The sequence below is a fragment of the Danio aesculapii genome, chromosome 5 (assembly GCF_903798145.1).
Source record: "Danio aesculapii chromosome 5, fDanAes4.1, whole genome shotgun sequence".
Taxonomy (NCBI): Eukaryota; Metazoa; Chordata; class Actinopteri; order Cypriniformes; family Danionidae; genus Danio; species Danio aesculapii.
In genome coordinates this window covers 59,322,194-59,338,777 of record NC_079439.1, presented here as the reverse complement: position 1 = coordinate 59,338,777, position 16,584 = coordinate 59,322,194, and the positions used below count along the sequence as shown (strand labels likewise).

The 16,584-nt window shown below is 35.8% G+C and overlaps 1 protein-coding gene across 1 annotated transcript; it reads left to right on the top strand.

Annotated features, from left to right (window-relative positions):
- The first annotated feature begins 4,466 nt into the window (after nucleotides 1–4,466).
- Nucleotides 4,467–16,006, top strand: oafb (OAF homolog b (Drosophila)). Its single transcript, XM_056457052.1, has 4 exons — nucleotides 4,467–4,805; nucleotides 9,671–9,805; nucleotides 10,416–10,596; nucleotides 13,590–16,006. Exons 1-4 carry the CDS (start codon nucleotides 4,581–4,583, stop codon nucleotides 13,850–13,852), a joined length of 804 nt encoding a protein of 267 aa, XP_056313027.1. The 5' UTR covers nucleotides 4,467–4,580; the 3' UTR covers nucleotides 13,853–16,006.
- Nucleotides 16,007–16,584: the final 578 nt, after the last annotated feature.

Sequence of the window (16,584 nt, the reverse complement as noted above, 5' to 3'; positions counted from 1 at the left end):
ACAGACGGCGAGGCAATGCGATTTACTGTATGTCTGAAACACCTGTTTAAAGAGGTGTGTGTGTGTGCAAGCGTGCATGCGTGCGTGCGTGTGTGTGTGTGCGAGAGAGAGAGAGAGAGAGAGAGGACCGCAGGTGCAAAAGACATGACACTTTTTCCTCTTTCCCCAACGCATCTGGATGTGACAGGTACTACACGGCTGCAGTCATTTACAGGAATATGGCTTTAAAGGGCCATGAAACCCCCCTCTTTCGGTTCAAGTCTACTTCCGAATTTTTTCAAAATATTTGATTTTATAGTTTACAGAGTTAAAATGCAAAGAAATAAACAGCAATTTAATTTCCTGCTACATATGTTAGTCTTTATTTATATACACATAACCATAATTTTTATATATCATCATAAAGATAATCGTGTTTATATAAACACTATAAATGAGGAAGACTTCTCTCCTCCTCAATCCCTGGGTCTGAATGCAGACACAGTAGATAGCAGTGCAGCAGGTCTCTTGCCCTGTCTATTCCAACCATTAGGCCTGCTGGTAATCTGGAGGATTGTATGCATAGGCAAACACAGCAGCACAGATATAGGCGATGTGTCTGAATGGTAATGAACTCAACTGATAAAAGACAAAGTCTGCCATTCTCCAATTCTTGTACAGCTCTTCCGACAAAAATGCTTGCTGCAAACCAACAGCTTTGCTGTATCGGCTATGACAACACCAAGATAAAACACATGCATCAAACCCACATGAACCGTGCCGTGGCGGACGCTATGTCACCCAGTCATTGGGTCTCACAGCTTGGCAGATCTGCCTTGCCTTTGGTAAGCATGTGCTCTCATGAATAATTAAGAAGCAGGCTCTTCTCATAGGATAGGAAAACTCTGATATAATTATTAATGAGAAACCAATGCGTCATCACTCTACTAGCAGATGTGCACTGCATCACCGATTTTGATCCCGCCCCAAAAATTATTTTGAACCCCGAAGATATAATTAGCTGACAAAAGCTCAAAATTATCCAGTTTTTCCCACAATTAAAGCTGATTGGGGGTTAAGGTTGTCTTAAGCCTAGTACACACTAAAGGATTTTAAACCTGATTTGAGCCCGATTTGGAAGTTAACGAGCTCGGCGACAGATCGGGCTGTTATCGGAAAGGAAATCTGCGGGTGCTCGACGCTCGGCAGTTTTTATGTGTGAACTACTGAAGAACGCATCAAAGAGGCTCGCTAAAGCGTCGCCGACACCTCGCAGATGGAAATCCAATATATAGCATGCTGAATATACCAGAGCAGTCGGCCGACTCGTCCCCACGTGTGGTCAGATGTAGTGACAAGCTGCAGCCAATGAGAGAGCTCAACAGATACGTCTGTGATTGGCCAGAATGGGCATCGATGCACTCGCTTCATTCTGCGTTAACACTGACAGGAGAGTAGGCTATATTAACAGGGGAACTAGAATTCTGTAACTATTAGAATTACCATAATGGTCATTCTGACCGTTCTTACATAAAACGTCATATTGTCGTGTCATATTTACATTCAAAGCTTCTATTGAGATATTAAAATTAAGCTCTGAATGTCTGTCATCATAATTGATGACACCATTACCCTAAAAAATATTATGTTTTTTGCAAATACAGCTTATAAATATGTAGTTAAGATACTAGAACAGGAGCTATTTCCCAGCACAGAATATGCTGTTTTAAAAGATATATCTGAAGTAAATTCGTGTTTTTGCTATCAGAAAGTTATGTTTATGTTAGCAGGAAATTGCTAGGCAAAAAAATGCACGCATATTTAAAGTCACAGCGAAAAGTAGCGGACATACATGAAGTCATGTTGACTAATATGGTAATTAAAGTTAGAAATGCTCAGTTCTTTACTGTTTTGTCATTTAAAAAATAACAATGTTAGAAAGAAATACACAGATATTTAGAAAACGTCAGGGTGTTAAATATGTTAGTTTTCTTTCAAAGAGTTATTAAATTACAAAAATTAAAAACTCTCTGCATATCAATCCACTCAAGCCTTGCAGATGAGTGATTATCCGCTGATGCATCAGCTGATAGACGATGTTTTTAAATGCTTCCTTGAAAGCTTGAAACACTGTCAGTGATAATCAGCACACAAGCAGTGTTCAGGTTTTTCTGACGAATCCTCCCTCAACATTTCATTGGCTTTGGTTTGGGAGCTGGACTGAGCCGTTTGGGAACTAGTTGTTGTCAGATCTTGTATGTAGTGTGTCACCCCCTCTTGTGGATTATTTTTCATAGTGTCGCGTAGTGTGAACACCACAGCGATTAAAAGACTTAAAATCAAGTCATGTAGTGTGAACAGCACAGCGATCTGCCGATGTTTAAAATCCTGTAGTGTGAACGAGGCATTAATTGATGCTCAACACACACAAATCTGTTAAAATTTCAAAAAAAAGTACTCCAGGGTGTCCTGAACCTTTAATGCTTGAACGTTTCTGTTATTGACCATAAAGATCATAGATTTTGTAAACCAGAAATATATTTAAAATTTTCAATGCAAACATCAATCAAAGACAATGAAAAAATAACTAATATAAAAACCCTAAGTATTTTTTTTCATGCATCTGACTTTAGGTCAGTTTGATTTTAGTTTTTCATTTTCTGATGCAATGTGCAAAATATTATTATTTTAAAAAGCTTTTTTTCCTATACATTATCATGATTTTATAGTGCGGAATGTTGTCAAAGCATAAATGGTAAGCTGTCACAGATGTTTATGAAGTTGGCATTTCTGTGTGGAGTTTGCCTGATCTCCCTGTGTTGGTGTAGGTTTCTTCCGGGTGCTCCGGTTTCCCCCTCAGTCCAAAAACATGTGCTATAGGTGAATTGAATAAACTAAATTGGTCGTAGTGTATGTGTGTGAATGAGTGTTTGTAGGTGTTTCCCAGTACTGGGTTGCAGCTAGAAGGGCATCCGCTGTGTAAAACATATGCTGGATAAGTTGGCGGTTCATTCCACTGTGGTGACCCCAGATTAATAAAGGGACTAAGCTGGAGGAAAATGAATGAATTAATGAATTAATGAATGAATGAATTAATTGATTAATTAATTAAATAAATGTCATTGCTTGTTTACAGATTTAAAAAAAGTTATTCAAACATGTAAGTATATTAATTTGTATGTACGAGCACATTAAAAGTGCATTGTTAGGTTCATATTAAACCTTTTATCACACACACTGGGTCTGTGTTGAATGAAATTTGACATGCTGATGTCTATAATTTAAAGCAAATTAAAGGGATTAATTTAATATGAACTAAATTAAATTTACTTACCTTTAACTTATTCTAAACCAATTTAAGTTTCTTTTTTTCTGTTGAACACAAAAGAAGATAATTTGAAGAAAGTTGAAAACCTATAACCATTGACTTTCATATTGGATTTTCCTACTATGGGTGTCAGTGGCTACAGGTTTTCATTCATTCATTCATTTTCTTTTCAGCTTAGCCCCTTTATTAATCAGGGGTCGCCACAGCGGAATGAACCGCCAACTTATCCAGCACATGTTTTACCCAGCAGATGCGTATCCAGCTGCAACTTAGTACTGGGAAACATCCATACACACTCATTCAAACACTATGGCCAATTTAGTTTATTCAATGCACCTCTAGCGCATGACTTTGTGGGGGAAACCAGAGCACCCAGAGGAAACCCAAACAAACATGGGGAGAACATGCAAACTCTATACAGAAATGCCAAATGGTAGGCAAAATCCTTGCTGGTAGGCAACAGTGCTAGCCACAGAGTCACCATGTCATCTCTACAAGCTTTCTTATAAATAAATTTTACAATAAAGAAACTCATACAGGTTTGGAACAACTTGAGTGTAAATAATAATAATAATAATAATAATAATAATAATAATAATAATAATATTTTGGGGGGTGAACTAACCCTTTAAACCTAATCCCCATATTGTATTTAGAGTAAAAAACATAAGCCTAATTATATAAGGGATAATAAAATTAATAATTAATGTTTTATTACTGCTCCAGACAATCTAAATAGCTATTAAAACTAGGACTAATTTATTTGTAACAACAACAATCTTCGTTTCATTAATAAATCGATGAGTTCTGTCTCGAAATCTGAGCCTGTGTCTTTAAGAAGTGGCCCCACGCAGTGCTGGGAGCCCAAGGCGCCTTTAGCCAAATTACTGAAGTTCGGAGGAAGTGACGGGAAAAACGGGAGCTTTTAGAGTTAGTATTTAAACGAACATTTAAAAGCACTACACACATTTCTGACTCCTATTAAAACTTTCGATGTACAAATTAAACCAGCATTTTATTAACAAGATGAACGTTTATTTTTTTTGAAAGACGCAAATGCGGTGCCATCATCATCATCATCATCATCGAGCTAAACTAAACCAGCAGTGTTTATAAACAGACGTCGAAGTTCTCTCTCTAGTGTAAACAGTTAACGTTAACGTTACTAGGTTTGCGTTCGTAGTCCGCACTTTTGAAATCAGTTTAGTCATGTACTGTGACGGTATGTCCCATTGTTGCGTTAAGTGAGTTTACATCTTCGGTGTCCTTTGTAATGAACACGAGAGTGGCTTCGCCGGCTTCAGTCCAGATCGCGTTTACCGTGTTTACTCTGCTTTTATCGGTAAGTGTTTGCTCACGTTTGACGGTGCTTGTTCGGCTCGGCGATGGTCAAATAGCGGAGGAACTTTTAGAGGCGGACAGTGTGAAGGACATTATAACACTGGAGTTCAAGCAGACAGACGGGACTCTCATCACATTCCTGGCTGATTTCAAGCGCGTGAGTATCAGTTCTAATGTATAATTCAACACCACAGCTTCTAACGAACTGAGAAGAACCAAAAATATGCTCTTTTAAATCTCAATCTATCTGTATACATGGAGCCAAGAGTCAGAAGTACAGAAATAATAGCCTGTATGTTTCTTGGACATGCTATTTGTATTGTGTAGAATCTTGAAATCAATCAAATCAAGAAACCTTGAACTAAAAAAACAAATATTCATTGTATTTACCTATTTTTTTTAGGTAAGTGGTTGCAAACAATTTATATGGGCTGACTTTATTCGGACAAATTAAGTTGTACATTACTGAGTTTGATTAAATTCAGCCCATGATATAAATTGTTAGCAACTACTTGCCTTCAAAAAAATGTTGTAAATCCAATGAATCTTTTCTTCTGTAGGCTACATGCATATTGTACAGTTAATTAACTTCAGTACTGTTATGGTACTCAATTGTATTACTATCTGAAGCTTTTATTGTTTATTAAAGAACCAAAGTAGCATATTTGTTTCCCAATTATGGGACTTCATTTTGAAAAAAAAGTAAAGTTTTCACCCAAAAACGAATATTTAACTTCAAGTGGTTTCAAACTTTTATGAGTTTCTTTGTTCTGTTGATCACAAAAGAAGATATGTTAGAATATGTTAAAAATGTTAGAATCTTGTAACTATTAACTTTCTTAGTTTCTTAGGGGAAAAATATAAAAGTCAATGATAACAGGTTTCCAACATTTTTCTAAATATCTTCATTTGGAATCATCAGAAAAAAAAAAGAAACTCAATTAAGTTTGTGACAAGCATAGATTGAGTAAATGCTGATAGAATTTTTCAATTTTAGGTGAACCATCCCTTTAAGTACCATGTATTCCGAAAACATGCTAATATAATGTTGCTGTGTGACTTTTCAACATTAAATATTTTCAAAAACGTTTAGGTCTTGATAGCACTTCTTATTTCGGTTGCATTCTAACTGATTTTAAAAAGATATGCCTCACCATCTGTACTTTGTGATCATATCTGTTGTTTACTTGTAAGAATCACAACCAATTGTCAACTTTTTATTTATTTATTTATTGTTATTATATTATTATTTTAAGGATTAAGAGAGCTTTCAATTTTCATGTCTGTTTGTTTGTGTTAAAGGAGTTTGACATTTTGGTGTGGAAAAAAATGAAATGAACCACAGTAATGAAGTGAATTCTGGGAAAGTCAATTTATGGTTATTTACCATATATATACAGTTAGTCAGAATTATTAGCCCCCCTTTGATTTTTTTTTCTTTTTTTAAATATTTCTCAAATTATGTTTAATATTTATACTATTAATTATGTTTAATATTAATAATATATTATATTTTTTCTTCTGGAGAAAATCTCATTTGTTTTATTTCGGCTAGAATGAAAGCAGTTTTCATTTTTTGAAAAAACATTTTATGGTTAAAATATAAGAGCCCCTTTAAGATATATTTTTGATAGTCTACAGAACAAATCATTGTTATACAATGACTTGCCTAATTAACCTAATTAACCTAGTTAAGCCTTTAAATGTCACTTTAAGCTGTATAGAAGTGTCTTGAAAAAAATCTAGTCAAATATTATTTACTGTCATCATGGCAAAGATAAAATAAATCAGTTATTAGAAATGAGTTATTAAAACTATTATTTTTAGAAATGTGTTGAAAAAAATTTCTCTCTCTTAAACAGAAATTGGGGGATAAAATAAACAGAGGAGCTAATACTATAGCATTTTAAAGTTTTTATTTAACTGCTGAAAGCACTGCAATTGTTTATTGACAAACCCCAAAATTTGTTCTGTAGCTACCTCCTTTGGACCTAAAAGCAAATATTTGTTCGTACATTATTAATTAACAAATGGCAAATAAAATAGAATCTACAGGTACATAAAATAAAAGTCATGACATTAGTCATGATAGCGAATCTTTCCAACTAGCGGGACCTGATTGTGATTTTTCTTAACCATCGTAGAATCTCTCCAGATTGACACAAGTTTTCCCATATGCTCTATTTGTTAAAGCACTTTAACTGTGAAGCATATCTTCATTGTATTGGTTTTAATTTTGTGCAGAATTAATTTAATTCAGTTCATTTTTTGAAGCCTTTTTTACCACTATTTATCTGAAAACAGTTTTCCAGTTGAAAGCAAAAATTAATGGTAAAACCTTAATATAATCTATATCTCCAGTATACATTTTCTTGCCATGAAAATGGCCATAGAAGCTGGCATGGCGTTAAACACAAACAAACAAACGCGGTTAACTGATAATAGCTGTTAATTCAATTCAATTCATGTTTATTTCTATAGCGCTTTTACAAAGTAGTTTGTGTCAAAGCAGCTTAACATAGAAGTTCTAGTAAGTTGAAACTGTGTCAGTCCAGATTTCAGAGTTGAGGTTCAGTTTAGTTTAGTTCAGTGTGGTTTCATTTTCACTACTGAAAATCCAAACACTGAAGAGCAAATCCATCGATGCGCAGCTCTACAAGTCCCAAACCAAGTAAGCCAGTGGTAAATGCTGTAGTTCAGTTAAGCTTGTACAGAAGCAAAGAAAAGCAGCATTATTGTCATGAAAGAAGGCTGTATTCTTGGTGATGTGCATATGGGAGCTGTTAGTCTGCTTTCTCTGGGTAAGTTAGTTGATCAGCTGATGCTCAAGGTTGTGTTAACAGGTTACACTTTAGCTTCTTAAAATAAAGGCTTTTTAAAGTTTGTGCATCTTTTTATATTTGCATACCTCTCCCAATCTATTTAGTAATTTTTGGTCTTGTTATACAGCTCTCTGGCATTGGGACTACCTTTAGAAACATAATTATATATATTTTTTGTTCATTATATTTTATTAAACATATTAACTTAAGTTTGATGAGAATAAACATAATAGCAACAACAACAAAAAAAGTGAACTGAATCACATAAATAGGATTTCCTCCAAAACTACAATTATGTAGCTGTCTGTTACAAGAGCTGTTAATTTGGGAATTTGCACGATTTTTTTTAATGGGGACTGTGGCACAACAGTGTATTTTTAAAATATTTTCTGTAATTAAATTAAATCTTAAATAATTAATTATTAAATATTTATTATTTCAAAGTATGTATAGCATGTCCACTGTAAGCATATTTTTCAAATGTAATATTTTTCATATTCTTGATGTACTTTTTATCAGTGTCGTTGTTATTTGTAATTTTTTTGTTCAATGAATGATTAAGAAACAGTGAATATGATTTTACAATCCCATATCAGAAAAAACTTCAGACAGTATGGAAACGCAAATAAAAAGAAAGTAGTGATTTATAAATTTCCTTTGACTTGTATTTTATTGCAGACAATACAGTAAACAATATTTAACTTGTTCCTGATAATTTTATTTATTTATTTATTTTTTTAATTAAACGCATATTTCAATTTTGGTTCTTGCAACACATTTCAAAAAACTCTGAAACAATAAAGCATTTACCTCTTTGTAATGTTGCCATTACTTTTCACAACACTTAATAGACGTTCAGGGACTGAAGACACCAAATGATAATTTTGTCCCATTCTTCCTGCCAACAAGTCTTAGGCAACAGTACAGAGTTTTTGTTGTCTGATTTTGTGCTTCAAAATGCGCCATACATTCTCTATCGGAGTCAGTTCGGGGCTGAAGGCAGGCCAGTCAAGTACCTGTATCCTCTTACTCCGTAGCAGGACTGTAGTGTGTGCAGAATACGGTTTTGCATCGTCTTGTTGAAATATGCATGGGCTTCCCTGGAAAAGAAGGCAGCATATTGTGCTCCAAAACCTGTATGTGGTTTTAAGCATTAATAGTGCTATCTCAGAAGTGCAAGTTACTTTTGCCAAGGGCACTGACACAACCCCATACTATGTCAGACCCTGGCTTTTGGACTTGTTGCTGGTAACAGTCTGGATGATCTTTTTCGTCTTTGGTCCAGAGCACACAACATCCATTTTCCCCCCAAAATACTTGAAATACTGATTCATCTGACCACTGTGCATGTTTCCTATGTGTGAGGGTCTATCCCAGATGCCTCAGAGACCAGAGAAGTTGACGGCGCTTCTGGACACTGTTAACATAGGGCTTCCTTTTTTCACAGTACAGTTTTCCTGCCATTTGTGGATGTAACTACTTATTGTGCTACTTGACAAAGGTTTGCCAAAGTAGTCCTGAGCCCATGTGGTGATATCCCTTATAGATGAATGAGGATTCTTGATGCAGTGCCGCTTGATGGATCGGGGATCACATTTGTTCAGCTTACGCCTGTGGCCTTGTCCATAATGCACTGAAATTCCTCAAGATTTCTTGAATCTCCTTCAAGGTGAAATATTCAAATGTCTTCATATCTTTCTATACCATTGTTTTTAAACATTTCAATAATTTTTTCACGTATTTGTTGGCAAATTGGTAATCCTCTGCCCATCTTTGCTCCTAAAGGACTACACCTTTCTTGAATGCTGCTTTTGTATTAAATCATAATTACAATCAGCTGTTTCAAATCACATCATTATTAAACCAATTTTCCTGATTACTAGCCCTAAATTGCTCCTGTTCCAACTTATTTTGTAATGTATTGCAGGTCTGAATGACAGGAATGAAATGAAGTTGACCAGACTAAAACAATATTGTCTGCAATGAAATACAATTCAAAGTTAATTTGGAAATCACTATTTTCTTTTTTTATTTGCGTTTTCCATACTGTCCCAACTTTTTCTCATTTGGGGATGTAAATTATATATTGAATATTCAGTACAAGTGTTGCCATGAACATAGCCAATTCTGCAGATACGGCATTAAAACATGAATGAATGAATGAATGAATGCATTTCTTGATGTTGTTTTCTTTTTAAAGCATGTGAAGGTCTTTCGTGCGCTGGTGCTTGGAGAGCCAGAGAAGGGTCAGTCCCAGTACCAGGCGCTCTGCTTCATCTCACATCTGGATCAAGGAGAGTTCATTCCCAGCGAGGCCATGGCCAGACTACGACAGGTCAGAAATCATCTGTTACTCAAAACGCCTGAAAAATGTCTGCTGACAGATATAAACATACAATAAAAAATTACATTTTGGGGCAAAATGTGTTAGGCATGTGTTGTTAATCCTAATAAAAGGCTGTGCATCTTTCTTTTAGATAAACAGTTGTCATGCACAATATTGTTCTACAAGACAGCAAACTTAAGAGCATGGGAATAATCAGAAATGAAACCGAGGACTTTGCAGGGTGAAAATCAAACTATTAAAGACCCCATTAAAGTGATTTTAAATATGCATTTTAAATTTGATGTTTGGCGTAATCTCTGCAGAAACACAAAGACAGGGAAGGACATAAAGTAGCTCCTCCCATTTAAAAAAAAACAGCCAATAGTGTCTTGTTTTTATTACAGCTCTGCCAGTGAGAGTGGTTGATCAAGCGCATTAAATGGGAACCATTGCAAAGAGGGCGGGACATGTCAGATACTATAGAGCGACTGATTGGTCAGAAGATTTGATGAGTACTAGTTGATGTCAAAAAAGATCTTTGATTCGTTTTGGCAGAAATGACAAACAGCAAGTTTTGGATGTTTGTATATGCTAAATGCGAATGTTGTCACTGTCACAGAAAAACGCTCATGTGGTGCGCACTGCGGAGGAGAGACGAGCAGTGGAGCGTTTCTCTTTGAACACAGCGCTCAACATGAGTCTCTCCTGGCAGCTCAGTGCTCACATCCGTAACATCTGCAGGGACGCCCGAGACCTGGTCTACACACGACAACAGGACATCCAGCACTGGATGGACAGAGGTCAGAGAACAAGACACTTGTACTCCAGTTCATACAGGGTTGTAAAGTACAGTTTAAGGCCTTGATGGCATGACAGGGCTCATTCTTAGTCATTTGTAACTGAAAAATTCAGGATTCTATTTTGAAAGATAGATTGTAACTTTTAAAGGTTTTTTTCTTAATATTTAATTTTTTGAACCCTCAGATTCTGGATATTCAAATAGTTGTATATTGGCCAAATATTGTCATATCCTAACAAAGTATAGATCAATGAAAAGCTTATTTATTTCCAAAAATTTACTTTTTTTTTTGGTCTACAGTTACGTTTTATAAACAACAATATTGCGTTGCATCCAGTGATCTTTCTCTGATGCCTAGAAGATAAAGTCTTTTAAGGAGTCCTTTGTTACTTGCGTGGAATTTGCGCCGCAGATCGGAGTTTGGCGAGACGCAAACTTTAAACTTTTTTAGTTTAGAGTTTAATTTGTCGGAAAATAAGAAACGTAGACTCAGGCGAGTCACGTGGGTACAGAAACGCGCTCTGTCCTTTTGTGTCTGGAACCTTTTTCCAGTATTTGGGTGTGTAGCAGGTATTTAAAAGTATTGGTCAGGTAACTCCCAGTCTCTCCTGCCTGACCAATGGCGTGAGAGGAAAAGTCAAACTTTCTTTGTTCCTCCTCGCTGGTCTGTACTGTCTGAAGACAGACAGACAAAACTTTAACTCATGGTTTGAAATTACACCAAGCATACAAGTTGTCATCCTGTGTTCTAGATCATGAGCTGTAGAATTAAGTATGGAGAAGAACGACACTAAACATGACATTTTTAGAAGTACATAAAACATAATTCATGCATTCTTAGTTTGTCTAATGTCTTGAAAAGGGCATATACAGGTGTAGGAATTAAGAGAGAATTAAGGAAGAGAATACAAAGGTTACAAACACATTACATGTACTTTGGGCTGAATTTTGAGATTTCTATGAGTCCATTTCAATAGTGTGTCTTTGGGTTCCTAGGATGAAAAGGTGGTTTCTCTCTGGTATGTCTTTGAAGTTGGGGATAGGCTGGCTCTGGTGAGCATCTTTGTAGATAAGATGTCACAGGGTGAATTTACTCTCAGACATTTTAAATCCGGGACTCATAAAAGTCATTTTTTGCAATAAAACTTATGGACTCTGGGCAGTACTTAAGTTTAAACTACAACGTATATGCTACATATAAATCAATGGAAAGCTTATATATTTCCAAAAATTGGCACTTATGACTTTTTTTATTTTTGGTCTAGGGTTGCATTTAATAAACAACAATGTATAGATACCAAGCGAACGTTATTTTATATACCATTTAATTTATGTAAAATTATTTTTAAAAAATGTCCTCAGTCAGAAAAAACTCTTATAAATACATTGACATAACAATAGTATTTCATCATGACAAGCACTTTAAAGACTGTTGCAGATAGAGGGATGTAGGGGTGGACCTGCTTACAACATAGGGCTGGCTGATATGGCCTAAAATCAAAATCTCAATTAATTGAACATTTTGGCTGCATTTACACTGCAGATCTTGATGGTCAATTCCGATTTTGTGACAGTATCCGTTTTTTTGCTGACCGGCCTACATCATCTTTTAAAAGTGACTCATATCCGATTGTCTGTGTTTACACAGCACACGGCAAAGGCGAAATGAGCAGGAAAAAAAAAGGAGTGGCTGCTGACTGACAGCTGATAACAAGAGCGCTCTTTTCTCCATTCCTGTATTTAATCTGTTTGCAGGGTTTCATTTTTTTAAATTCTTTTTGGCAAGCTGTTTATGACAGAAAAGTTCTCATATCTCATATATTTAATCTAGACCTTTTTAAACCAGTAGGAATCTTAATGTAATGTCCATAGGGTGGTTTAGGCACATGATGTATGCAATTGATTTGTTTTAGTTTATATCAGTTACATGGAGGATATTACGCTCTCTCTCTCGCTCTCACTTTCTCTCTCTTGTTAACATGCTTAAATGCTTGTGCTACATGACAATATAAAAGCATTTTTAGTTGTGTATAAGATATAAGGTTTAAGACTCTGGCGAAATCTGTTCTGAAATTAAAGCATCAGACAGTTTTTAATGATGCGCGACTCTCATTGACAGGTGAAATCCGATCTACCTGCTTACACTGCAGACACGAGGGCACAGATCCGATTCATATCAGATAAATTTTCACATATGAACAAGTTGTGAATCTGATTTGAGTAAATCGGAATCCATGTGATTTTTTTTCCACTTACACATACATGAGCCATATCCAATCTGTGCAACATGAAAGAAAAAAATCTGAATTGAGTCACTTGAACCATGCAGTGTAAAAGCAGCCTTAAACTCGATTAAAATTAATGAACGGTTATTTTATTTATTTATTTTGTTTTTGCCCCCATAGTTCACTGACAAGTTTTGTACAGTAAATAAATTCACATATTACAAGTGAAATATTTTTAGAATGTAGGGTGCATTGCTTTTTAAAATAATTGAAGTAAACACACACTATCCACTATCTATGATTATTTATTGAACATCAACGCTTAACTACTGAAATTAAAACCTAAAACGATGATCTCCGCACCGCCCACCCTATTCACCATTACCAAACTGACCAATCACAAAGCTTGCGCTACGTGTAGTATGCGACGGCTGCGCCAGACCGTATGCGTGCACTTGGCAGAAGTACAATATCAGAATAATATAATAAGTATAAATTAGCCTTAACAGAGCGAGGTCATGTGACTCTACATATGATAGGGAAAGTAATTGAAAAAACTGACCTGGAAAAATTTGATCAATTATAGCTTCTGATTGTCGATTTCGATTACTTTTCGATTAATCGCCCAGTCCTATAACAACATGCTATTTCATACTAGAAACATGCTAGCAATATGCTAATCCATGCTAGCTGCAAGCTAGTGGGATGGTTGTGCGAAGATCAAAATGTAAAAAAAAATTATTTTAACCAAATAATTTTGTCTTTACAGGAGTTGCAGGCTCAATATTTGAGGCGTTTCCTCCGAGTGTGAACGTGACTGGCCTACAAAGCTGCAGCTCCACATCAGACCCATGGCGGCCCTGCGCCTGTAGCTACAGCTTAAACCTTGAGTGGTTCCCCTGCCAGCTGAAGTACTGCCGTGGTCAAGGGCCAAACCCTTACAAGTGTGGCATTAAGAGCTGCAGCCAAGGCTACCGCTTTGACTTCTACACCCCTCAGAAACAGCTGTGTCTTTGGGAGGAGGACACTTAGATGCACCTGAGAGGAAGTAGAAATGTTTTCTGTTTTTGTGGGAGATGTATTTTTGGCCCTGGGTCTACCTGGTGTTAAAGGAACGGTTGACCCACGAGGACAAATGTGCTCACCAAGTGCTTACAAACTTTTATGAGTTCATTTCTTCTGTTGAACACAAAATAAGATAGTTTGAAGAACTTTGGAAATCGGTAACCATTGAGATTCATTGTAGGAAAAACAAATACTATGGAAGTCGGTGGCTACCAGTTTTCAACATTCTTCAAACTATCGTATTATGTGTTCATCAGAAGGAGGAAAAGCTCTGGAAAAAGAGGACAAGGTAATTCAAGACTAATTTAAAAGACAGTAGTCCTTTTTGGGGTGAACTTCCTTAGATTGCTTCCCATACGTAATTACAGTATCACATTTAAATTCAATCAAATGTTTTCACCTACCTCAGGAAGTGGATAAGCTCAAAACATTTTAGACACTGTTTACACCTGTATTTAGTGCCTTTTTTAGTTGGCTTGATGCAAACTCCACAACATGAAGTTATTTATTTTGTATTATTTTAATATGATCATTGTGGTTTACCTATGGTTTCAATCTGACCCTTTTTCTGAAATCATCTGTAAAGGAACACTCTTTTTGGAAATAGGCTAATTTTACAACTTCCCTAGAGTTAAACAATTGAGTTTTACCATTTTTTTAATCCTTTCAGCTGATCTCCGGCTCTGGCTGGAGCACTTTTAGCTTAGCTTAGCATAAAACATTGAATCAGATTAGACCATTAGCATCTTGCTCAAAAATTGTAATAAAACATTTAGATAATTTTCCTGTTTAAAGCTTGACAAATTAAAATGAAAAGTTCTTTATAGGGCAATATAGCTAGAAACTATACTCTCATTCTGGTGTATTAATCAAGTAACTTTTCTGTCTTACCATGACTGCAGAAGTCTAAATGATATTACTCAGTACCTGAAAATAGTCCCCAGCTAAGTAACTTGAAATTCTTGTGACCATTGCTGTCTATGGAGGATGAGGGAGCTATCTGATTTAATCTGAAGTATTCTTAAGAGTTCGTACTTAGATATTGCTTGACTCTATTAGCAAGTTTTGCAAGCTGTCCCAGGCGAGAACCCTGAGCTCGAAGATAATGGGGTATATGCACACAGACTTTTAATTTTAGTCAGCCAGCCCCATGGCTTCCGGTTAATTGTCATCCCATACAAAAACAGCTGCATTTAAGATCTGATTTCTTTAAAAAACAGCAATCTTCACTGTCTGGCTGACGTGCGATATAAAGTGGGTATCAGACCAAACAAGAAGCACTGCATTAAATTCGATTTTTCCGTGCCATGTATTTCAGATATGGAAATTATTTTTCACCCCAGTATTTTCAATGAAACAGTGCTTGCGTTTACACAGTTTTTCGTCTCTTTTTACGCTTTAACAACCTAATGGATGCTTAAGTCGATTTAACTGGTTATTTTTGAATTACAATACAACATTGATGATGTAAAAGGAACCATATCAAATTGAAAATAATCACATAAAGCTTTCACCGGAACTCTATTGTTGGCTGAAAAACACTGCATATAGCCCATTGAGCCCAGGGCTCCCGCCTGGTCAATAAGCATATAAGGGGGTCCAGATCAGGTAGGTCTCGAGAGCTCCCCCTGGCAAAGGGAAGAAAAAGAGGAGATTGGGTGGATGGGGGGATTCTTCCAAAACGAAGATATGATAGTTGGGAGAAATCAGTCTATTTATTGTAAGCTTGAATCTGATTGGGTTATGGCTAATTACAGATGAGAGACCAGCCGTGATCAATCATATCCCGTGCTTCTCTCGAAATTAGTTTGTAAAACGTCACTTAATTTGTCTTCCGAAGATGAATGACTTCTCGACATGACGGGTCAGTAATTAATTACGGTATTTTTTTATTTTTGTGTGAATAAACCATTTAAGACTTGTCATCAAATGGCTGCTATTCTGATTGGCTAACTTTGTTGCATAGTAAAAAGCATCAACACCCGCTTGCTGTTACATTTGAGTAAGTGCTTTGACAACATTAGCCACATAATCCACCATTCACAGACAAAGCATTATCAAATTATTTACGGTTTGCGATGCAGCTGCTGTCAGATTCAGTACAGCTGACAAACTTTTCTTTCAGCAAACGTGTCTCATTTTTAATGTGTTGCAAAAACATTAAATGTAACCCATGTACACATTTAATTTTTTTTATAATGAGGAGAATGTTTTAAACTACAACACTTAATTGTGTAAATATATCACTTTTTTTTCAATTTGATTTCTCAGGATATCTTGATTCACTAGGTGCAAACAGGGTTTTTGTAAGATACTTACAACAAAAGAAAAGTTAAAAGGAACCATTGTGATAATGAGTTTTTCTTTTTCACTGCATTGTATTGAAATAACCGCACATGGTCTCTATTGTTCTATTGTCTGAACATGGAACTTTTGGTAAGTTTTATGCACTGAATGAAAGAATTGATATTTGGAGGACGATCAATCCATTTACATTTTCACTTTTGGCCTTCAGTCACAGTGGCATCCCTGTAAAGGAACTGTTAGTAAAGTTGTGTGTTCATTTGTAACTCTAATCTTTAAATTGCTGAATTTCTATAGTTGTTTTTTACGTTTTTACTTGACTGTATTATCTTTACAAGATTCAGTATTTTGAAGATCTCTGTGTTTAGCTAAACCTTTAAATCCTACTATGAAAT

Coding starts and splice junctions, on each gene's coding strand:
- oafb (XM_056457052.1), top strand. CDS start 4,581: ATGAACACGAGAGTGGCTTCGCCGGCTTCAGTCCAGATCGCGTTTACC. Junction 4,806..9,670: donor TCCTGGCTGATTTCAAGCGC/GTGAGTATCAGT, acceptor TTCTTTTTAAAG/CATGTGAAGGTCTTTCGTGC. Junction 10,597..13,589: donor CCAGCACTGGATGGACAGAG/GTCAGAGAACAA, acceptor TTGTCTTTACAG/GAGTTGCAGGCTCAATATTT.